At 40.3% G+C, this 25,094-nt stretch overlaps 1 protein-coding gene across 9 annotated transcripts in view; it reads left to right on the plus strand.

Annotated features, from left to right (window-relative positions):
• The window catches only part of MBNL2 (muscleblind like splicing regulator 2), a gene marked incomplete at both ends in the record, with an annotated part of 111,624 nt that overhangs the window by 66,030 nt on the left and 20,500 nt on the right, over positions 1-25,094 (plus strand). For 2 of the 9 annotated variants that reach the window (XM_080719864.1, XM_080719865.1), the window contains 3 exons: positions 1,257-1,457; positions 5,027-5,290; positions 11,447-11,600. In XM_080719864.1, the coding sequence (XP_080575990.1) occupies positions 1,257-1,457; positions 5,027-5,290; positions 11,447-11,600 (619 nt within the window). Of the gene's footprint in view, positions 1-1,256; positions 1,458-5,026; positions 5,291-10,744; positions 10,799-11,446; positions 11,601-18,482; positions 18,519-25,094 lie in introns of all 9 variants that reach the window. The other 7 variants (XM_080719868.1, XM_080719869.1, XM_080719861.1 and 4 more) reach the window with 6 other exon arrangements.

Here is a 25,094-nt window from a genome sequence, read left to right on the forward strand (position 1 = left end):
TTATTTACTAAACAGAGATGGTTATTTTTCCCATATGTTAAACAACTCATTCAGAAGCATTATTAGACAACAATATTACCTGCTATGTATAAACAGAGAAGTAACAGGAACAGAAAAAGAATAGTTCAAAATTAGAAAATTGTTTTAATACATGATCACAAATATCTGAAAACTTACCTAAAAATAAACAGATTGAAAACCGTCTGTAACTAGAAATCATCTAACCAAATAAACAAAAAAGAGCCGTTCTGGTCCAACTCATACAAAATTTATTCTAGGTAAACCTTCAGCATCTTACATTTTTTTATAGTGGTTCTTTAAAGGTGAAATTCAATATTTTGTTCTCTTAAATATCTATGATTTCTTTTCTAAAAGGCAGAACTACTTACATAATTATAGCTTTTTAAACTATTCATTTTATCAGACCACCAGTGTATTTCTTCATAGCCTTGGATGAGGAGGATAGGGGCAGAGAACACATCTAATAAGATACGGTAGGCACCTGTTGCGCTCTTACTGACTGTGTGACGTAGGAAACAGAACCAACTTTTAATGGTCCATTGAGAAATCAGTCAATTGAAAATTTCAAGCTCTTTCATCCATCCTCTCAGGGAGGCAAGGTTAGATGGAGATGTAGTTGAGCTGGAGCAAAAAAAAAAAAAAAAAACAATAGTAGGTCTATAAGAAAACTGCATGTGAAATTTGGGAATATACATTCTAGTGATGGGAGATGGGGACATACTGGTAAGTCTGAGCTAAACAAAATCCCAAGCAAGCTCTACTTTTTGAAAATGTATAAACTTGGTCAACTTGAAAGTTAAGGTATAATGTCAAGGTTCTTTATTGCTCTCCATTTGAGAAACATGGGAAAAATCAAAGTCTACTTTCCATAGGTTTCCTGCCTGAATGTTATAATAGTCAATAGTTTCCAAGGATGGGTACTTAAGAGTAGAAATTTTCTGAGGTACTTTATAGGAACAAAAGTTTAATCTGTTCCTTGTAACCGGATTTCTATGATGTCCTTCCCATATTTTTGTATGGTTTTGAAAAGAGAGGATCTATTGAGTGTTCATTTTTATGAAGCAAAACCAAAAGAGGATGTTTAATGACCTTTTACAGTTCAGCTTTGAATTATGCAACTAACACAAAGAATATCATGTGCAATGAATAAAGTTTGCTCAAGTGCACTTGCTGGTGATCTTTTTTAAAGTTTGATTCTAAAGTAATTTTTTTCCTGTGTTGTCTTCCTTTAACAGCCCACTTTTCCTGTAGGTCCCACCATAGGGACAAATACGGCTATTAGCTTTGCTCCTTACTTAGCACCTGTAACTCCCGGAGTTGGGTTAGTTCCAACGGAAATTCTACCCACCACGCCCGTCATCGTTCCTGGAAGCCCACCTGTCAGTGTCCCGGGCTCGACTGCAACTCAGAAACTTCTCAGGACTGACAAACTGGAGGTACTTCTATGATGGTTGTGTTTGAGATGCAGCCCTGTGAGTGAATGTCTGTGAGATCATTCAGGTCTACGAAAACTGCCACACACACACGTGTGTATGTACACACAAGCACAGCCCAAACCCACACACTCATCAATTAAAGCCACATAGAGAGGAAATTAGGCTCTGGGAAAAGAAAACTTTTAATACAAGTAAAAATCAGCTGCACGGAGTATATACTTCAGAGCAAAATATTTATCAACTAATAGAATATTTTTATTATTTATATATATTAATTTTTGGTGCACTGTAGTCATACATCTCAGTGGGGTGCAAGATGGTAGAGACATTCACACATCACTCATTTAGCCCTTCCCCAATTCCCACCCCATTCCCTCCCCCTCCCTCCTTCTCATGTTTGGCTTAGTGATTGACTCTAATATGTTTGTGAATGTACATCATGTACATTATGGAATTTTCCTCTTCCCCCCTTCCATCCCCCTCAGTTAGGTCACCTTATTTGCTCACCTAAGGTTTCTCCTTTTTCATCTAGTGTTCCTCGTATGACCCATTTTCTCCCAACTAATAGAATATTAAATCAATCACTATGCAAGCCATAGAGATGGCCCTAGGTCCTGATGGCTTCCTGCTGTTTTTGCCCAGCATTAGTCTGAACTGGATCCTGGAGAGTTCTGGAAATGGTCAGGGACAAGAATGGGAATAAGTGTGACCACAACTATTAACCAATTGTTATCAATATATTCCAAAAATTTTAAAATAAGTATAGCTTCTCAACTATGTTCCTATGCCCTAATGGCTTTTCTAGTAAACAGGAGCTATAATTGGAAGTAGGGTAAAATTAGATATTAATCAAGATATTTTCTTTAATTTAAATGCAATGTTCTACAAATTTCAAGAGAACAAGTTCATATTTCATGAAACGTAAATTTTTTAAGTGGGGAATCAAACAGGTCTTCCTATGCTTTGCTAGAATAAAATTTCTCTTTTATAAGAGCTGGAGAATTTATTTCTAACCTTCAAAATACATATATGATATTCAAAAAAGCCTTTTATAAGGGTGTGTAAAGACTCTAGTAGATTTTCTAAAGACCTCCTTTAATTTCATTATTGATTAAAGTTATTAGGTGACCTAACAACTTAGCATGTTGGATCATTAGAGAATGTTTTTTCAGGTGTATTCAGTTAAATATTAATCTAGCAAGCCTTGAGGACAGCAGAATGTTTGCTGCCCAAGATCTTGTGAATGGTTTAGAATTCAAAATGTCAACTTGAAAATATTTTTAAAATATTTTTCCACTCAATTTCAGCCTGGTGTACATTTTCAACCTGGTGTACACAGATTTCTAGTTCAAAAGAATACAAACTGTAATTAATTACTATTTTGAAGAGATCCAGCCTACCCCTCTGAACACTGCACAGACCTGTTAGGGTCCTGGAGAAATGTTTGGGGCTCCACCTGCTGGGGCCAAGGGAGCGTCAGTGTTCAGAATGCGACTCTTTCAGAAAACAAATGAAATCAGCAGAGTTGGGAACAAATAGTTCTTCCCAACAGGGCTGGCAGACAAAGACATGTTAAAATGATTCGTGACGACTTCAGCTCTCGGTTCATTTCAGACGAGGAGTGGAATTGGCTTTGGTAAATGCCCGCTCTACACCTATGACGTAGTCACTGGCAGGGATCTTTCCATTTATAGAGAAAGGCTTACTCAGAATTTCTGCTGACATCTTAGTAATTTGTACTTTGCGCACCGTATGAACTAAAAGAGGGAATGTTAATACCCAAAACAGGAGGAACTTTAACTCATTAACTTTGAGACTTACCTCTTGGCCCTTCAGCCTCACCTGGCTGCTGGCCAGTGAAACACCATTGCCCACGTATGTTTGACTTTCACAAGATTTGAGTTTCATGTCCGTGACCCTCTGTGGTCAACTGAGACCCGAGTCCCTAGTTACACCTACTGACTGCGTAACTGAGCCTAAAAGGAAGTAACTGACAATCCCAGTAACTCTTCCCCGATAATGGTATTTATAAACAAGGAAATAGTGTATAAGTATCATGCCTGTGCTATTCATCGACTTCACAATTAAGAACACCAGAACTCTACAGAAATCCTTCTGTATGTTATGAAATCTTGATCTTTCAGAATTCTCAGGTGGAGAATTTCATTATTTAAGATTTCAGGAGAAGGGCTTGCGTGTGTTTATTTGTTATGGTAGTGGGGATTGAATCCAGGGACATTCTACCTCTCAGCTATAATCCCTACCCTATTTTATTTTTTATTTCAAATGAGGGTCTTGCTAGGTTGCAAAGGATCTCATTAAGCTGCTGAGACTGGCTTTCAACCTGCGACCCTCCTGTCTCCGCTTCTCAAGTACTGGGATTACAGGAGTGCACCACCACACCCACTTCTAACTATATTCTCCTTCCCTTCATTTACTTCTTACTCTTGACCTCTTACCATATTTCTCTCCTCTTTTTATCTTTTTTAAATCTTCTTTTGGGTTGTCAAAAGTAATAATATGATAACCTTAACATAAAAGTTTAAAGATGAGCGTGGTGGTACACGCCTTGTAATCCCAGGGTTTGGAAGACTGAGACAAGAGTATCACAGGTTGAAGCCTCTGAAATTTAGTGAGACCCTGTTTCAAAATAAAAAAAATAAAATAGTGTTGAGGGGTGTGGCTCAGAGGTAGAATGCCCCTAGTTTCAATCTCTAGAACTAGAAAAAGAAAAAGAAGGAAAAAAAAAGTTATGGAGATGGTTATGGTGGTACAAGCCTATAATTCCATGTCTATAATCCCATATACTCAGAAGGCTGAAGCCGGAGAATAATTCGTTTAAGGCCAGCCTGGACAACTCTGGGAACCACTGTCTCAAAATAAAAATAGGGCTGAGGGCATTGGTCAGGGTAGAGCACTTTTCTAGGATGGAGGAGTCCCCGGGTCCCATCTCCATCCCTGCAAGAGAACAAACTGAAAAGACAGTTTTGGTGCCTGAGATAGTGTAGTTCCTGACCCTGATGATCTTGGGGGGTAGGGGGTTAACAGCTCTCAGCTTCTGCTCTCCAGCCCCACCCACCCTCCACTGTGAAAGGAAGCCCTGGTGTTTAATTTACCCTGAACTTTTTGGAGTTGTACCACCGTGGCAGGTTGATCCACGCTGAAATTATCCCCCCCGTGAAAAAAACGAAAACTGTAGCTTTTCCAGAGCGATTGTCAGGAGGGAGGAGAGATGAGAGAGATGATGAGAGAGAGAGAGAGAGAGCGAGACGGATGGCATGCTAACCAGGTCAGTGGAGGCTCCCTTGATTTTTTCTTTGTTATTTTTATACCAAATGGCAGATTTTGGATTATTTTTCTCAATTTCAATATTCACTCTCGAAAGAGAGGACAGAGCCAAAGTCGAGTCATTCCGTCAGAGCTTCTGGTCCCCAGGCTTTTCTGCACAGTGTCCAGCCCTCTCCTGGATGGCAGCAGGGCCAGGAGGAGAGGAAAGGGCGGCGGCCTGGGCCCTGGGCGCGAGGCCAGCGCGCTCCCCGCATCATCTGGACTCTCCTCCCTCGTCCCAGGTCTGCAGGGAGTTCCAGCGAGGAAACTGCGCCCGGGGAGAGACCGACTGTCGCTTTGCCCACCCCGCAGACAGCACCATGATTGACACAAACGACAACACCGTAACCGTTTGTATGGATTACATAAAGGGGCGTTGCATGAGGGAGAAATGCAAATATTTTCACCCTCCTGCACACTTGCAGGCCAAAATCAAAGCTGCGCAGCACCAAGCCAACCAAGCGGCGGTGGCCGCCCAGGCAGCCGCGGCCGCGGCCACAGTCATGGTAAGTGGGGCGCCCACCCCGCACTGCGCCCTCCCGGGGCGGGTGGGGCTTCAGCTAGGACTGGGTGCTCCGCGCGGGCCCGGAGGGACCAGAAGGCTGCTATTCCCGCTGCTCCGCTGCCTAAGTTTTGTTGTTGTTCTCCCCTTTCTGTTCTTTTCCTCTCCTTCTTCCCTTCTTCAGCACAATAAATAAATCCCTAAGGTTCGGGGGAGCCCGTGCTAGGGGTGTGCCCTGTTCACAGCGTCCAGTTGGGCTGTGAGTTTGCACTGGCTGAACTGAGGTTTTCTTAAGAGAGGGATCCTGGAGACCTTCCTAGTGGACAAGAAGGTGGGTGTCAAAGGCCAGAGCTTGGAAAAGAAAAACAGAGCCCGGCACGGTTGCACACACCTGTAATCCCGAGACTCAGGAGGCTGAGACAGGAAGATTGAGGGTTCAAGGCTGGCTTAAGCGATTTAGCCAGGCGCTCAGCAACTTAGTGAGACCCTGTTTAAAAATTTAAAAATAAATAAGATAGGGCTGGGGTGTAGCTCAGAGGTAAAATGCCCCTGGATTTCATCTCCTGTATCCACCAAAAAAAGAAGATGGAGATAACCCGCTGTAACAGAGCAATAGAAAGCCCGAAGGGAGGGGTCTTATGGCCTGACAGTCACTAACAGCAGGTGACCCACTCAGGACCTGGCTGCTTCCCATTCCTCTTTCCCCCTATTCTTTGACTTAGCGCATCAGCAGTGCTTGTTGACACCTCCCCTCCATCCCGCCCCATGATTTTCTGCAGAGCAATTCATCAAATAGATGAAAATGTAAGTGTGCTGGATGGTGCTAAAATGGACCAAAAAAAAAAAAAAAAAATCTGTAGCCCAGGCTCGCCTCCTTCTCGATTCTCCGTACTGTCCCTTAGAGACCAGAGGCAGCAGCAGCAGCAGCAGCACCATGGTCACCTGGGAGCCAGTTAGAGACCTAGACTCTCCTGGAACCCAGCTGTCCCTTAGCAACCATCACGCTGTGATTGCCGGGAGCCTGGAAAACCTCCAGAGTCGTGGGCCTCGCCCCAGGTCTCTCAGACCAGGGCCACCTTGTCCCCAAGACACAGAACTCAGCTTTGAACACCTACAGGGGCACATTCCTACATCTCTTTAGAAGAAAGACAATATCTTCTACACCAGATCTAGCTAGTGAAAAAGAGTTAAATGTTATTTTGGTGGCTGTCTCTGTGATCACAGTGATGGGAGCTTCAGCTGCCTTAGCCTGGATCCTAGACTGGCCGTCTCACAAGGTTATAAGATAAAGTTCTGGGAATATGAACACACTAGTCCCTATAATCCTAACTCTGTTAAGACAAAAAAAAAAAAAAAAAAAAAGGTCACTAATTGTGACCTTAGGGCTGAGCCCTGATTTTATCTGCCTGTTTCCTAAAAGTACCTGTTGTGATAGCCACAATCAATAGAGTCTTCAATCATTAAGGGAACAGCATACCTAGGTATATGGGTAGTAGGTGACCCAGGCTGTGACGGGAGAGCAAATGTGCCCAGTTCCACCAACAGGTCTCCCCGAGCCCCATCACGTGAAGCCACAGCAGTACGCTGCCGTGAGCTCCCGTTCACATGGCCACCGCACGCTCGGCACCAAGCAGAAAGGTCCCTGCTCGGGATGCCCGCAGAGACTGTTGCCATAGTTCCTCCAGCTGTTTCGCCGTGCCCAGATTTGGAGTTCTGAGAAGTTACCAGGTCTCACAGCGTCTTCAGAGACGACTCAGAGGAGTGTTGTTTCAGAACAGAAGCCAGTGTCCTTCCGACAGTGACATGAAAATGACTTAATCTGTCCTGTCTCTTTAATTGGAGCGAGAGGCTCATTTGAAATCAGCCGAGCTATAGCTGAGATAGAGTTACAAGTATTCTTACCCCAGAAGCAAGATTTCTCAGTAGAGTGAAGCAAAAACTATTATTTTATTTCCATACGTAAAAAGACAAATGGGAAGAATGATTACAGGTAGATGTTAAAACCCCCTTCACCTGGCTTCCTCCTCTAAACCCTCTGCATCTCTATAGCATGATTGTTAGGATTCGGGGACTTGCCCCTTATTTTGGTTAATCAGACCCTAAAAAATTTTTGAAAACTTTGAGGAAAAGACACATTTCCTTTTAGTCTTCATGCTTTTATAATAGCTCTTAAAACATAAGCATTACCTTCGCCAGAATTTTTTTAATGTGAGAACAAGCCAGACAGAGCTTCTCTTTGGTAGTTTTAACACAAAAGGTGTTTGATCTTCATGTAAGCAGTCTTTGTTCACGTACACTGAAATGGGGCAACGCAAGGAGAGAACTAGTTTGTAAAAGGAAACAGGACAAGCTGCCATCAGCTAGATAAGTCTCAATTGTTCAAGGAAACATGCACGGGAACTCTGGATTCCCTCCTGCTCATCCGCATCCTTTTATCCCATGTTAAAGTAGCAGCTCTGGTTATTTTTGTCAGGGTCTCCTGACCCTTCAAATGTGGTCTTTGGCCATCACGCTGGGTGCAGGCTCTTGGTTTGCTTGCTCTGGTCTGCAGTGCTGGGCCTCCATCCTTAAAAGAACGAGACCTGGCTGCAGGTTGGGCCGCTCCTAACTTACCCAGCCACTGTGTGTGCAAAGCTAGAGGAGGTCCAGAGTGAGAGAGGACCAGAAGCGGCAAGGAGGCCAGCAGGAGTAGGTGTCAACTGTCTGGTACGTAACAAGAGCTCAATTTAAAAGATTCTCTACTACCTAATCAGGCTGCTGGTGCACACTGGGCTCCTTGGTCTCCTAGGTTGGGTCTCAGCCTAAAGATCTTTTAGTGTACACAGACGGGCCAGGACTCAGACATTATCATCTAAAGCTGGTGATACTTTAAAGAATATTCCCCCAAAAAACCCGTCTTGCCACGTGATCATTCATTCACGTGGGTTTTTAAGTCCATTCTACGTATGTGCTTCACGGTGTGGGGTACAGAGGAGCTTAACGTGTCCCTTCCCCTCAGGACTTCAGAGTTTGTATCTAATAAAGAGAACACCTGCTAGGCAGTGGAGGAAAGAGACTTCACTGCTATTCTGCTGACTTTAGGGCTCTGTTTCTTTACATTTTTAAGGTATTCTATAGTCCAATGAAATTAGGCTTCAACAAAGTCAAAAAAGATGAAGATTAACCTTCAAGTGACTGTCCTAAAAAGAAATATTAAAGCTGGGCTTGGTGGTACATACTTGTAATCCTAGTACTTGGTAGGCCGAGACTGGAGGAACGCAGGTTCCAAGCCAGCCTCAACAACTTTGTGAGGCTCTCAGCAACCTAGTGAGACCCTGTTTCAAAATAAAAAATAAAATAGGGCTGGAGGTATAGCTGGAGGAGGTTCCTGGGGTTCAATTCCCAATAACACACACACACACACACACACACACACACACACACACACACACACTATTTAACATTTCTCATTCTGCTCGGAGATTTCATTCCAGGATGCTTTGTTGAGTCAAAATTTTCTCATAAATACCAACCTGGAGTGGAGACTCTGTGACTCAGAATGTCAGAAAAGGTCCACCCAATAGTAGATCTAAGGTCCAAAAAGGCACGGGAAAAACTGCGTCTGGAAAGATGAGGTGGAGATGATTTTAAGTTACCCAGTTGACGGTCTCAGAGTGTGCCCTGTAAGAACAGGCTCTGTGGCCTTCTGTAGCCAGTATAGATCAGTTTAAGCTCAAAATAAAACAAACAGAACCCTGCAATACTTAACAACGTAGCACTGTGCAGGGATGAAAGATACTGAACAAAAATGGTACCATGGAAATTACCCTTTAGGAAAAAATATGCAGAAGCTATTTTACTGTTGAGCTTCTTGGGTAGCTTCTGCTTTCCTTGCACAACATGGCTATCCTATTATCTGATGGCCTTTATCAAAGATGCCTTCCAAGACATCATCTTTACCGTTGGCTGTTCTAAATCTTGACCCTGCGTATAATCTTCCCCACTTTATTTCAAATCTCACCTCCCCCTCTCCGTAGCTCTCTTCCTACCCCCATCATCTCACAACTGTTTGTTTTCCGAAGAAAATATTAATGCTTCCATCCTGGGGGGTCTAGACCTGTCCCATTTTATTTCAGATTTCATAACTGGACATCAGAGTATTAGGATATAATTTTTTTCACTCAGACAAAACCTTAGGGATTTACCTATTGTGCTAAACATAGAAAAGGGATATCTCATTTTTTTAATTTGCATTGAAGCTATTCCTTTGAATTTATTTTCACAGAATTCCATCATAGAATTTTTCCATTTCTTTTTAACATGACTAACCAAGAATAGGAAAATTTTTCATTATGGTCTAAATCGATCCATATTTGTTATTATTTCAGTTGCTTAAATGAAACTATCTTCCCAAAAGTATGGTTATAAGTTAAAGATATTATTTTATTCTAATCTTTAAGCGGTTGTTTGCAATTTTTAGCTGTTTTCTATTGTACTTGTTCCAGCCAAGAGTTCCACTTCTCATTAATTGGTTTGATCGCTACTTGTAGCTAAAATACAAATAGGATTACCAAATAAAAATTACTTTAATACCCCAGGACGCTAAATACCTTTTTAAAGGGTATTTTCTTAGTGTATTCCGGTAAGTTGTCTTGAGATAAATTGTAGTTTCAAATGTAGTAGAAAACAGAATGGATGATAAGTTAGTCATTAGAAACAGAAAAATGAAATAAAAGTGGGTGTTTCGAAAACTCATGACTTAAATTCAAATCTTTTTTAAGTTTGGGGACTTAGTCTCCATTACGAGACCCATGCTAACAGAGTGAAGAAAAGAATTGAGATAATTATCCACATGATTCAGACAAAAAAATAAAGTTCCAAACCCAAATCGTTTTGCCTAAGTAATCTTGTGTTTGAATATTTTTTTGCCTGAATTTTTTGTCTCAGTTTACCACTTCATTTTGTTAGACTATATCTGAACTAAAGATTATTTTATGAAATTTTCAACCTGGTTCAGAATACTCAATACCTTTGGCATTTTATATTTGAAAACTAACTTATCAGAAGTTCTTAAATCCTACGGCCCTTAAAAGTTTTGCTTTTTTTTTTTTCTGAAGCAATATAAAAAAAAAATGCTTATGGTGTGTATGCAAGCTGCTGTTTTAATTAACTTTCCTGAATTTCAAACATCTATATTTTACTCTCTTATATGCTTTTAACTAAGGTATAGTAGATGCATTTTTGCTTCGATACTAATTTAAGGTGTAATATTCATTTCTTTAGAGAACATTTTTGTTGTTGTGCATGCCTAGTGTTTTGTACGTTGTATATTGCATTCAGAATATTTTTTTCCTTCTCACCTATCCACAATGCAATGCCGTTCCCATGATGCACCTCTGCTTGCTGTTTACCTGTATGTTAATTCGCTTGAATCCCATTGGCCCACTGCCATCATGTGCTCGCTGCCTGTTATTAAAAGACTCAGTCGACTGCCAAAGCAATGAAGCGACCTCTCGAAGCAACTGTAGACCTGGTACTTTGACCTTTCACCTTTCGCTTTGCATGTAGCTTTTCAGAGAACCATCTGAGATTTGTATTACTTGTAAAATACTGGTTGCAACCAATCATTATTATTATTAATTTATGGAGAGAAAATTTCGATAAGGTGTTTAGCCATCTCATTTTCATATATAATCTGTGAAATAAATTAATCCTAACAAATTTTAATACCTTTTCCCAAAGAGTGAAGCAAATTTAAATGACTTGGCTCAGAAAATGTCTCATTGTAATTCATATTAACCTTTAAATTCAAGAAATTGTCATTTAGTTAAAGAAGAGAATAGGTATTAATCATAACACAAATGCTTCTTTCTCCCCCTTAGAGTAATTTAACCCGTTTTTAAAAGCCGAAGCCATTGTTTTTTTCCGTTGTTGTTGCTTGATAGTTTTTCTTTTCCTTAGTTGAGATGCTACCATTTTGGGTTACAGAAATCATGCTTTTGCTCTCAATAACAAAATCTCACTCATTCGACATTGCCGCTGTTTAAATTAAGGTGCATGGCAGAGGCATCTCCTTAGCTGTCGTTTTTTTAAAAAGAATGTTGCAATGGATGATCTCTGTGGACACGGAAGGTGTGTTCGCTTTAAGTTAGACATCTGCTATCGAATTCTTCCTCCCTAGGCCTTTCCTCCTGGTGCTCTTCATCCTTTACCAAAGAGACAAGCACTTGAAAAGAGCAACGGTTCCAGCACAGTCTTCAACCCCAGCGTCTTGCACTACCAGCAGGCTCTGACCAGCGCACAGCTGCAGCAGCACGCCGCGTTCATCCCCACAGGTAGGTCCCCAAGTCCCCGTCTGTGTCCTGTGCCCTCCAGTCATGTGCTTCTCTTCTCATTTCTTTAAGCTGTTTGGTGGTATCTAGTTTGCATTAAAGGTACAATACAGCCTGAGATGTATCACTGGAGCTCTAGATGTATTGACCTTGCTTTGATAGCTCCAGACTGTGAGGATTCTAAAGCCAAATATTTGATAGGGCTGAGGGACAGACTTAAACCATGTGAAACAGAGCAATTAGGGCTTCTGGGTTTTTTTCTCCTTTCTTATGTTTACACAAGCCCTGTAAAATTGTTTCTGTAATAAGATCTCTTATGTGTGACAACTGAAATTTGTCATTAACACCGAATGAGCTAAAAATAGTAATTCCAGTAAATACTAACCTTTTTTTTCTATTTCTATACAGATCACTAAAAAAGAGGCTACTTAAATTAAGGCAACCCTCTACTCATATTTTTCTCTCCATCCTATCTCTTTTTCCATCCTTCTTAATTTTCACCAAGTTCACAAATATAGAGAGCTCTTATCCTCAGTTTCTAAACCAACGTCTCATGATATATGGTGCTTTAGGGCATGAGCCCGTTAATCCAGTAAGAGACCAGTTATAGGAATCATAGAATCTCAGCGCTGAAAGGATTCTTAGTGATCTCCTCATCTAGACATTTGTTTTACAGATGAGAAAACTGAGGCCCTCCCTCCCCCACCAATGAGAAATTACATTTCCAAAGTGACACAACTGAGAGAAAAAATTAGAACCTAATTCCCCTCTGTCTAGTCCAATTTACCTAGAACACCATCACCCAGCTGGCCTCCATGCATGGATTTCACAGAGCTCTCCTAAACAGTAAGATAAAAGTGGATTTTTTTAAAGTAGCATGAAGTAGAAACAAAAAAATATATTATATATGTCAGCTAGCTCCTATTTTTTACCCACTTTTCTGACCACAGACACAGCCGGACACATACACATCATACACAAACAAATAGAGTCACCATAGTTTGATTGTGGTTTTCATCTTGTAGTCTGTGTTAAAAACAGGGGGCAACTTACACCAGGCAGGAAAACCATTCCTTGGGTTTTTCATTTCAAAATCAAATTCCTCATACCATGATCGTGAATTGCAAGTAAATACAGATGAATAACAATTTCTTTATAAAGCACTATTGATCCTAATCCCAATAATTGGATGTTTCCCACTCATTATTCATTTCTTTAAATTCCATAATGTGTCAGAAGTTAAGATCAGAGGGAATTAAGTAAGTATGTCTGTGATGCTCTATGGATAAAAATCTATACTTTTAAATGAATTGGTAACCTATAAACAACCATATTTATTATAGTTAAAATATAAGTCAGGTAGGCAAGATAGTTTTTAGTGTTTAGCTTTCTTGTTTTAGTTATGCACCTATCTTGAGCTCATAGACCTGTGGAGGGAATCTCTAGTTCAGCACATATTGGGGCGTTATTTTTGCCCTGTTACAACCGTAGTTAGTGACATTCTATCCTGTTGTGACATAGCAGGATATGTACATGTGACCCACTTGAAATAGCATACCTGTATAATAATTACTAAGAGGCCAGCTTACCCTGAGGTCCTTCATAGATTTTTGTTTGTTTGTTTTGGTTTTGGTTTGGTTTGAGTTTTGCAGTACTGGGGATGGAACCCAGGGGAATTCTACCTCCAAGCTTCACTCCCAACCCTAGTATTTCTTTTTCTTTATTTTGAAACAGGGTCTCACTGAGCTGCAGAGAGCCTAACGAAGTAGCTGAGGCTCTCGGCAAACTGGGATCCTCTTGTCTCAGCCTCCCAAATGCTGGGATATCTTCGCAGTTTTTATAAGTTGCAAACCTCTTAGCCACTAGATATTTTGAGAGAGAAAATAATTAAGGAATAGTATACCGAGGAGGGGGGAGACATAAAAGAACAAATCTGTTTTGGCAGAATAGGTAACAACACCATTACCATCTCCCAGGAAGACCTGTTTGACCCTGGAGCTAAACCTTGCAAAAGATTCAGAAGCTTCTTACGCATATTAACTCTGATCCGTTAATGACAGGTTTTTTAATCACTCAATGAATCTTCTCTTTAAAATAGTTCGCCTGGAAACTACTTAAACATTTCCAAAGCAAGCATGAATAACATCCCTCACACAACAACCTGATTTCCCTTGAAAGGTTTTCTATTAAGGACCCTTATTAGATTATTAGCTGTTGTGGCTGTGCACTTCTGCCCTCTGGTGGATTCTCTAGGAACAGCTCAAATATGCTTGCAACCCTCACAGTGAGCTTCCAAAGTCAAAGGGTGGGTCCCCAGCCCACTTAATTCTGGGAATTAGCAGTGTTTCCATCTGTTATGTAAGATATAAAGATTGTAGTGGACAGACTGTGGATTTTGTGTTATGAAATGGTATTTCAACTTCTAAGAAATTTTCCTATTTCTTTTAAATGATGAAAGAAAAAATTGTATTACGGGGGAATTAGCATAGTCTTTCTCCCACTTAAATCCATAATAGAAGTTTCAGTGTTTATACAAGGTTGAGTTTTTATTTCATGGTTTCTTTCTGATAAACCACATTTCAACCTTATTTTTAAATGATGATAATAACGATAATAATAATTCATTGTTAATCCTGGTTGTTTTTAAACCTCTGCAAATGAAGTAATGATGTTCAAACATAATTTTTGTAACTTGGTAGATGGTGGGCCCATTTTTGTAAATGGAAAGTATTTTTCTGTAAATGTTTTATGTAAACAATTATAATGAATAGGAAGGAAAATCATTTTTTGGTGTCATTCTGGAGTTTACCCTTTACTGAAAGGTCATTCACAGTAAAGCTGTTGATATTGCTGCTAAAATTCTCCCAATGACACATTCTCAACTTGAATTTTAGTAATTTTGCCTCCAGACTATGGAAATATTAATATAAAATATTATCCAGAATCCCCAAACCCTGACCAAGCTAATTATCGCCCTGCTCAATGCCCTAGCACATTTGCAGTGGATGAGTTTTTTCCTTTTTTTTTTCTTTTCTTTTTTGATAGGGACTATTTTAACCAAGTAGTTAAGACTTTTTCTTTGCTATGTTAGGAAAGTGGCAAAACCACATACAGTTACAAAAATAGCAGCATAATAATTCTTGGCATTTCTCTGACAGGTTTATTCTGAGTTACTGTAAGTGTTCTTATAGACATTATCTCATTATTCCTCAAGATGTTGCAGTTCTATTAATGGCAAGCACAGTTATTTGCATTTTGCAGATGGCAAAACTGAGGCTGTGTCTACACTGCACAGTGGTGTATAAAATTAATGGAATTATCCAAATAACCCCACTCATAGGTAGTAGAACTGAAACAATTGCACAACTGAAGCAGAAACTATTTGAGAAGGCTTGGTTCGTGGGAATTAGTGCCCTGGTGAAATGCCTCAGCTGATGAGAACAAAGGCGACCTACAGGAGCCTTCCTTGATTTATTTCATTACATTGGATTCATGAAATAAGTCACACGAGGCAAGGGCCAGCCCAGTCATCACATAAGGTTATCACATAACTTGCTGAAAGATTTATCAGTGTTTAGTAGAAACAATGTCTGCATAACCACAGCGGGATGGATCTATCCATTTAATTCAGCAAACATTCCATGAACATGGTATACTCTGGGTCCCAGGGACAGCAATGAGCATGAAAAGGAGCTCAGAACTAGGTGGAAACTAAATGCAATGCACCGTCTATGGTGGGCTGAGGGTATGGGCATAGCTACTCAAGAGCAAGGGAGAGGGAGGCCTGTGTCCTGCAGCATGTACAGCAAGTGGGGCTTATGAAGGATACGGAGCAAGAAGACTTTCCAAAGGAAACGTTGGGTTTCCAAATCTTAAGATATAAAAACAGAAAAAAAAGGATTTACCACTGGGGAAAGAGCATCCCAGGCGGCCATGGGAAGAATGTATTTGAAGAACTCAAGAAAATTAGAACTCAAGAAAATTAGAGGAAATTTTTTAGGGGTATGGCAGCCATGGTTGACTTTAAAATGAAATTTCACAAACTGTGTGCTTTAATACATGTTAGGAACCATTTGTTCCCAGCACAGTTCTTACTGATGGTTAAGGACATTCATTCAACGCATTGACTGCCTAGTATATGCCCCAAAGTCCTAGCCAGACATCTCAGGAGAGATGGATGCCCATCAAATACTCTTATAAATACATAATCAAAAAAAAAAAAGTTCAGAGCACTGTGAATGAAACAGAAAAGAACTCAATGAGAGTGAAATAGCTAATTTAGATGGCATGGATGGGCAGGTAAAAGAACAATGGAGTTGTTTTCTGAAGAACTGGCATGTACCTTGAGACCCAGACGATGAAGGGAATGAAGGGAAATTAGAGAAGAAAGCTTGTGTGGACCTCAAAAATAGAACAACAGTGTGTTGTGTTCAGTTCAAAGCAATGTAATGCTCATCTCCTGGATACCAGTGCCAGGGAAGAGGTGGAGGATAGCCCAGGGAGGTGGTCATAGTTGGATCACAGGGAGCCTTCACCCTGAGGCAGAGGAAGCCAGTGAATCACTTCCAGCAGAGGAGTGGGCCTGCTTGGGGAAAGGTGGGCTCTGCCAGCCGAGTGGAGAATGAACCCAGGAGGGGCGAAGAAAGTCCAGTTAGGATGTGGTCACAAGTCCAGGATTAGAGTCCATGGTCATTGGGACTTGGAAGCAGCAGTAGCGATTGGTGGACAAACAGGTGAATGCAAGGTGCATTTCAGAAGCAGGATTGTTTTGGCTTCTTGCTGAGCTGGACCTGGGAATGGCACCAGGGGAAGTGATGTCCTGCATGACTTCTAGGGCAGGCGATGTCTGCCACACATTCTTGAGAAACAGACTGGGTGGGAAAGGGCAAAGTTTAAGAGAGAGAAATACTGATGAGACCCAAGTGACAGGGCCAGGTGAGCAATTAGATGGAGAGAGCTGGGGCTCAGGGAAGAGAACTGGGCAGGATGTGTAAACATAGAAGCTATGAGCTCATAGGTAGTATCTGACTCCATGTATTGAATGATACACCAGAAAGGCACATAGAGTAGACAAAAAGAACCCAGAACTGAATCTGCAAAACTCCAACAAATAGACATGGCAATTCAGGGGGAGGAAGAGAATCCAGCAAAATAGACAAAAGAAAATGCCAGAAAAGAAAACAAGTGTGTGTGTGTGTGAGTGTGTGAGTGTGTGTGTGTGTGTGTGTGTGTGTGTGTGTGTGATAAAAATAATCTAAGGGAAGACACTGGTTTATCATGGAGAAGTGTGGCCAAGTCAGGACCCTTGGGCAGAGATGGAAGAGCCCTTACTGATTTTAGTGTATGGAGCTTTTTGAGACTGACATTTGCAGCTTGAGTGGAGAGGTGAAAAGGAAACCCAAACTGAAGAGAACCAAAGAAAAAAATAGTACAAAGCAGTGAAACTGTCCGTGTAGGTAATGTTGGATAAAGACATGGTGTCGTGGGAGAGATTTGAAAGGGAGTGTGTGTGTGTGTGTGTGTGTGTGTGTGTGTGTGTGTGTGTGTGTCAAGTTGGATGCACTTACACATGTTTGTTGAAGAACTCAGTAGTAGCCTAATTAAATAGCCCCTTCTCTGAATCAGATAAGGTTAGCCTGATCAAAATGTAGACCAGGCAGAGGTCTCCCTGGGGTGGGAAGGGCTGAGCTGAGGAGTAAAGGTGACAGATCTCACATGCTTCACCTTCTGTCTCAGAAGGCAGTGCTGAGGTCTTCCGTGAGTATACCTGGGCTCATTACAAACCACTTCTCTGACACCTACATAACACCTAGTCTTCAGTTATCAAATCCATATATCACCTTGACTTTCATTCTGAGGCACTGAGCAAGGAGCAGATAGTTTCCCCAAGCTCTCAATACGGTTCTTTCACCACCTCCATGACATGATTCCCATCCACGGAAAGAGTTTTATGATTCATGTGCATCAATAATCCCCACAAACAAGGCAACTCATCCTTAGGAAAATGAATGCCCTCTCCCTTCCCCCCACCTTGAGATTTCCTGCAAGTCTTGCCAAAGAAAGGCCTTCCTCAGGGATCACCTTGGAGGGGGCATGTTAAAACCCCTAGCCCAGGCCCTTAAGAGCCCCAATTCTGCATGATTTTGTCTCTACAACAGATATAGTTCATTGCCAATCCTTTATCATAATGCATCTTCTAACAGAAGGTAGATCAGATCCATACACACGTGGACCATTCTATCCCGGAACCTCAGTCTTCCTACATTACTAAATTGCACCCATCCTGCTGTGTCAGCCTTTGATTTAGAAATCTTAATTACTGTTCTTATTTACATAGTGTCATCGACACAAGTGCTTTATAATCAAGGAAACCAACATTTAATGCAGTGAGTGCAGTCATCCAGTGACTATCAAAGCTGACCTGGATTTAGGACCAGAGCTCCATTTCTAGATTTGGCCTTGATTCCCAACTATGCGTGACCCTGGAGGAGCTACTCTGCCTCAGATTTTTCATCTGTAAAATACCCACTTCCTAGCTTGCAGGATTAACTCGATAATGTGTCTGTAAAATACTTTGAGGTCTTGGAGGGAGGACACAATGGCATTATCACGTGTCATTGTTACTAGAATCATGCCGATGTATAATGAAGAGACAGAAACGCAAAGTAGTCTATGAGTGACCTCGCAATATTCTTGGCTTGAGATAAGTCAGATATATTTGTGTCTGTACTGACTAATGTGAGCAGCCCTGAAAACCAAAACTGTTTTAACTAACCCTACTTATTTCTGGTTGTGCTTCAATCTCACTTTGAATGTTAACTCTAAACCGCTAACCTGTTTCTTTCCCTTTATTCACTTTTTCCACCCAACATTGCATGCCCTCAGGGTCAGTTTTGTGCATGACACCCGCTACCAGTATTGGTAGGTTTCAACCTTTTTTTATTTGTCTTTTATATGATGTACAGTACCTTCACTTGTTTGAAAACTTATTTCAGAGATGATAGAAATGCTCTAGGATATAGTAGATCTGAAGGCTTATTTGGCTTTAGAGTTAACGTAGAGGTTTTTTTTTTTAATGATGTATATTTTAAGAAAATGATGGTTTTAATGTGACCTCTTGTGCTAGAACAATCAATACAGAGACATAAAACCACAAGAATGAGTCTGCTTTTTAATGATTTGTGTCTTTTTGTTTCTCTTTATAGTTTATCTCGTATAGCATAAGAGAAAAAAAAAAGAGAGGCAGGCTAATTTCATCAATGTTTTAAAGTTCCATAGTGGTGTGCCTTTATCTCCTCTTTGCTGTGTGTTAGAGTTATCAGAGTTTCCCAGAAGTATTTGCTTTTTTTAAAAAAAAATTATTCTTGGATGTATTTTGAAACCAAATGTCTGGGCTGCCTTGCTTGATTATCTTTGTAAGTGCTGACTTGTTTCCGATGGTTCTTTTGTGCCTCCACATCCCCATAGGTGTTAAATTTTGATAGCGTATAGCTGTCCTCACGTATTTGATGTCTTGGTACAAAAAAATGTCTTGTCTTTAGGACAAATGGAGCAGCTCTACTGAGAGTCCAGAAAAATAAACATTGGCAAAATTTGGCTATTTCAGAGAAACTCTGTTAGAATTTACATTGAGTTCATGATTTGGGGCTCTAACTTATTGATCACAACATACGAATGACCCCAAATCCTTCTAAAAAATCAATTTAATCACAATTAATTTCAAAGAACATCCGAAATTGGGCCTAGGCATTGAGGCTTTGACGTTTTAGAATTTACAATGAGTCTATAGACTATCATCAGAGACTCTCCATTGGCTATTACCCATCCTATTTTCAGAAGCAATCGTTATGGCATTCACTACACACTTCAAATCGGGAATGGATCCATTGTTAGGGTTAAACTGTTTAGAAATACATCAACCAAAGTAATCTGCTTTGGCCTTTCTGGGAATCACTGATTATGTTTTAAAACTTCCTTTAATTGTACTTGTAATAAGCTATTTTCCCTTTTTTATTTCTCTCCCATGCTTCCTTGCTTTGCATTGTGATTGCATGCCATCTGCTGGTTTAACCCATGATGGCTTGCTGCTCTGATATTCACCATGCCAAAATACCACTTCTATTACCATAATGCTACACCCTCCTGTTCATTGCTCCCATGGTTCCCCTCCTGAAAGTACCCATGATGCACAGCGCTACGTCCGCCACTGTCTCTGCAGCAACAACTCCTGCAACAAGTGTCCCCTTCGCAGCAACAGCCACAGCCAATCAGGTTTGCTCCTTTTAAAGCTTTCTTTCACAAATCCCGAACTCTAAATGAGTGCTGATATTTAAAAAAAAAATTCTCGGTGAGAATTTTTTTTTCATGTTTTATCCATCAAATTTTTTATTTTTAATTAGTTTATTAGCAAGCATTTATGGACAGGTTGCACTTATTTAGAGTTAACATTTACTGCAAATAATGATGTAGCTATGTTTTGTGTTGCACTGTTTGTTTTCGTACCTAATATTGTGTAATTAACCTGACAGGCTTAAATTTCTTTTAGTACAGCATTACTTAGCCAGTGGTTTGTGAATTTCCACATAAAAATTGTAGAAGCGCACCAGTGGGTGCTTCAAAAATGGTTCTATTTTGATTCAGTTTGTTCAGACCCTATCATCTGTGGTACAGGGTTAAAAAAAAAAGAAGAAGAAGAAGAAATGTCCTCCTAGAAAAGTCTCCCCTCCTTCCTAAGGGTCACATTTGAGGTCTGAATAGTTCTCATGGACATCTGACTTTGATCATAGGTGCCATAAAACTCAGTGTGTCCCCACTTGATAATCTGTGTAAATACTGGCATAAGAGCTAAACTGTGCCGGAAGAAGAGTAACGGACCACTGGGTTCACAAAGGCTGGATATAAGTGATCGGGAGAGTTTAACTCTGTTGGTTTAATGCATGTGCTGGTAGAACCACAGATACGATAGTTCCTAGAGAGAGCCAGTCAACTGTTCCCTACTGTATGGTCATGAGCTGGCTCTACTGCTGACCTCACCAACCAACATGCACCCAATGTGCTCTTAAGCACAAGGAGACAAGTGTGTGACCGCTGAGCACAAACCCACCTCGCCAAGAAAACCACTTTACTGCGCATGCCCTCCCTTCATTGAAGAACAATTTTGGTTTTTTGTTTAGCTTTGTGTTTTGTTTTGTTTTTGTTTTTGTTTTTAATAAATAAGACCAACTTTACTAATAAAATATGAAAAAGTATAGAAGAGTAGGCTGAATGGAAAGGCCAGACTAGTAGAAGAAATGGTAAGTCAAGCATCACGGGAAATCATGTCTGGGCCTTAGTGGCCAGTACTTCTCTACGTTCAGGAGGCAGAAAGGCCAGTTCACTCACAAGTGCATGTGCGACTTCAGTGCTCTAGAAGAGAGGGGTGTGCATGTAGTGGAAGGTAGGAATGGCAGTTAAGTCCCATGATGGTTTCTGCTGTGCCCTCTGCATCGTGATACAGCTGGAGAGAGACAGGAGGGAGGAGCAGGAACTGAGTGGGTAGCACAGAGGCAGACACAAACTACATGTTGATAGTTCTTTGGCTTTTCACTCTACACCTCTAACTTGCCAGCCTGTCCCCCAGGAAAGCCAACTCAGCTCCAACCCAGTACAACAAAGAGAGCAGATAAGTTCCTTAGCTGAAAAGGCTTTTTTTTTTATTGTTTTAATCATGAGATGGGAGAAGGGAGACTGTTTACATTCATCCATTATTATGGACAAAGCACCTCTTCTCACTTGCTCCTTTTTATTTATTTTTAAATAAATAAATTTATTATTATTATTATTATTATTATTATTATTATTATGAAACCCAGAGGCATTTGACCTCCAAGCTACACCCCCAGCCCTATTTTTTTATTCTTTATTTTGAAACAGGGTCTCACTAAGTTGCAGAGGGCTTCACTAAGTAGCTGAGGCTGGTCACAAACCTGTGATCCTCCTATCTCAGCCTCCCAAGTATTGGGATTACATGTATGTACCACCATTCCTGACTACCCCTTCTTTTTAAAAAGGCTGGACACCTGGTCCTTTGAGTCTAAATCTCACCTCCTCCAACCACACTTATGTCATTTTTTTTACCCAATTTGTGTCACAAAGTGCCTTCTAAGAAAACAAGTTAGAAGTCTAATAATATAGTACTATTGGCTACAATCAGATTTTACCTATGCTTTTCAGTAAGTTGAGCATTCCCAATGCTTACGGATCTTTTCTAAGAAAAAAAAAAGCCAATATAAAAACTACTTTAAAGTATTAGGAAAAATGTCTTTATATGTTATAAATACATGGTCATGTGTCTTACATATTTTTCTAGCCTGATAGTGATTCTTGGACTCCATTTACTAGGGGAAAAAATGAACTTCAAGAGATTAGACTCGTGCTTAGGTTTATGCACATTTGTGAGGAGGAAAGATAGGAAATATGGGTTATTCAGAAACTAAACTATATCATGTTAAAGCAGGGATGATTGGTAAGGGGACTAACAAGTTTAAGTTAAATCTAATGCAAGGAAATGTAATCAAAGGAGTATCCACGAGCATCAAGGGTCCTAGATTCTATGTTTTGCAGTTTGTCAGATATGATAGTTGCTGTTGAATTGCATATATATGTAAAGTGAAATCCTTGAGCAGCAGCTTCTTACGTGGCACTGGGGATCAAATCCAGTGCTTCACACATGGCAAGTGTTCTACCATGGATCTACACCCCAAGCTGCTTTTATTTTTTTATTTTTAGAGAGCGTCTCAGTAAGTTTCCCAGGCTGGCCTCAAGCTTGTGACCCTCCTGTCTCAGCCTTCTGAGTAGCTAGAATTAAAGATGTGCACTACTACACAGGGCCATTAGCAACTCTTGAAAAAGGCCCGGTTGCACATGGAAACCTTCAAAATATCAATCACCGTAAACACAAACTTATTCTGTGTGTATTTTCAACAAGTTTCCAAGAGCAAACCATCTCCAAAAGAACTTGGAGATTCTCTTAGCACCAAAGAATAGGAAACTGAGAGTATTAATGGCTGCAAAAAATAACAAGTTATCCTAGTGTTTAGATTTTGCCCTTTACACTCAAATCAGAGGAGGTCCATGCGAATTACAAAAGTCATTTACCCGTCATGAATCTCAGCGTCCTCATTTGTGGAAGGAAGAATAGAGGTGCATGGCCTCTGAGAGCCATGGGGCCTAAAACATGAGATCAGAAGGAATCAGATGGGATTGGGAACCAGAAGTGCAGAGTTCCCGTCATGCTCTGCACCTGCCTTCCTGTCCTTCCTGGAGCCATCTCTCTGCCACACAAAATGCAGTTGGGTTTTGACAGGTTTTTTATGCTGCTGCTAATTTGAGCAATTCAGATTGTCATCAAATATTTTAAATCTCTGAGGTATTTGTAAGTAGATATAAGTCATTCATAGGAGAAAAAAAAATAGACTAAAAGCTTCATGACAGCCCCTCCCGTCCAGTGCTGGTACTTAAATGCTCCCATAGTGAGCCACCGAGGAAACGCGGCCCATCCACAAGTTCCACCGTCAACTTGAATCACCAGTAAAAGTTTTACTTGAACTTAGAGACGTTGTTTGAAATAACTTGAATCACCAGTAAAGGTTTTTATTTAGCTTAGATGAGTAGCTGGAAATTAAGTAAAGACAGAATTTAAATACATTTGGGAATCTAAATACCTTTGGGAAATATAAAAAACTGGGGGATTATTTTGCTTTGGGCAAAAAGCAAATATATATAAAAGAGTAGAGATCTGGGAGTAGATATACAAAAATACAGTAAGCAAATTTATTAAAAGTAGTTTCCTATTTCAGTTAGGTCTTTGGGTCTTAATATACAAATTATACCTAATTATAATAATGTTATTATAACAACTTATTATTATTACCACTTGTTATGTACAAAGTTTGCTTCTAAATGGTTTCTCATACAGACAAATTAAATATCATACATTCTGCTCCATCATATATTACAGGAGAGGCTATATTCATATAGATATTCATTTAATCCTTACAGTAGTTTTATGAAATAGGTCCAGTGTTCATCATCCCCAATTTGCAGATGGTAAAACTGAAGCAAAGGCATGCTCCATTAACCAAAGTCACACAGCAAGTAGATGGTCCTGCTGGAGTCTAACTCCAGAGGCCCTGCTCATTGTCACCATGGTACATCACCTCTCTCCATAATTATAAATTCACTCAAGCCACTCCTTCCACACATAAAATCCTCTGTTGCATGAGACTCAGAAGCAGCAAACTCCACTGCTAGACAGGAAAATGAAGTAGGCTCGCTAACACGGCTCAACCTAAGGATAATCCTAAACGGAGGAGATGAACAGATTGGAACACGGCTGGCAGCTGGTTCTGAAATGGGCAGGTCATCTTTAGAAACCATCTAGTTGGCCTCACTGTGAAGGGATATCTTATTTATTTACTTATTTTTATTTTTATGTGGATCATATTGAAGATTCCGTGTGATTTTATAATCAGTGAAAATTATCAATAATTTCTACTGAAGATAACCTAAGAAAGAAGTAGTCATCTTAGAGAAGCAAGTTCACTCACTGCTTGCTTTCATCACAGATTTGAATCCTAGCCTCTGCCCCTGCCATACATACAAATAAAATCATAAAAGAAAACATCACAGCCTGCTAACAGGAACAGGTTGTGTAAACTTGTACCTGCCTATATTGAACGAATTTGGATTTTATATTAAAAGAAGTGGAGCCAGGTGTGGTGGCACACACTTGTAATTCCAGCATTCAGGAGGCTGAGACCAGAGGATCACGGTTCCTGACAGCCTCAGCTATTTATCGAGGCCCTTTGCAACTCAGTGAGACTCTGTTTCAAAAATAAAAAGACAAGCGGATGTGGTGGTGCACGCTTGTAATCCCAGCATTCAGGAGGCTGAGACCAGAGGACTGTGGTTCGCAGACAGCCTCAGCTACTTAGTGAGGCCCTTTGCAACTCAGTGAGACCCTGTTTCAAATAAAGAATAAAAAATATGGCGGGAATGTAGCTCAGATAGTGGTTTGCAGACAGCCTCAGCTACTACTTGGGCCCTTCGCAACTCAGTGTGAGACCCTGTTTCAAACAACAAAGGACTAAAAAATAATGCTGGGGGTGTAGTCTATGTAGAATGCCCCTTAGTTCCATCCCCAGTACTGCAAAATAAATAAATAAATAAATAAATAAATAAATAAATAGGGCTGGAGGTGTCTCTTGGAGGTACAATGCCACTGGATTCAATCCCTAGTACCACACACACAAAAAAATCTTAGTGGCTGGGTTGCCTATTTTTTTTATAGTTTAAGATTTATTTAATAAGATGAGAATGCAAATATTAAACTTTCTGTAACAAGAATGATGATGATGGTATTCTATGTTATAATTGCCTGAATTATTTTTATTTCAAAATTATATTCTATTTTCAAAGTGGAGATTTAAAATAGTTTCCAGAAAAAAATACATTTTA

The sequence above is a fragment of the Muscardinus avellanarius genome (genome assembly GCF_963383645.1).
Source record: "Muscardinus avellanarius genome assembly, chromosome: 2".
Classification (NCBI taxonomy): domain Eukaryota; kingdom Metazoa; phylum Chordata; class Mammalia; order Rodentia; family Gliridae; genus Muscardinus; species Muscardinus avellanarius.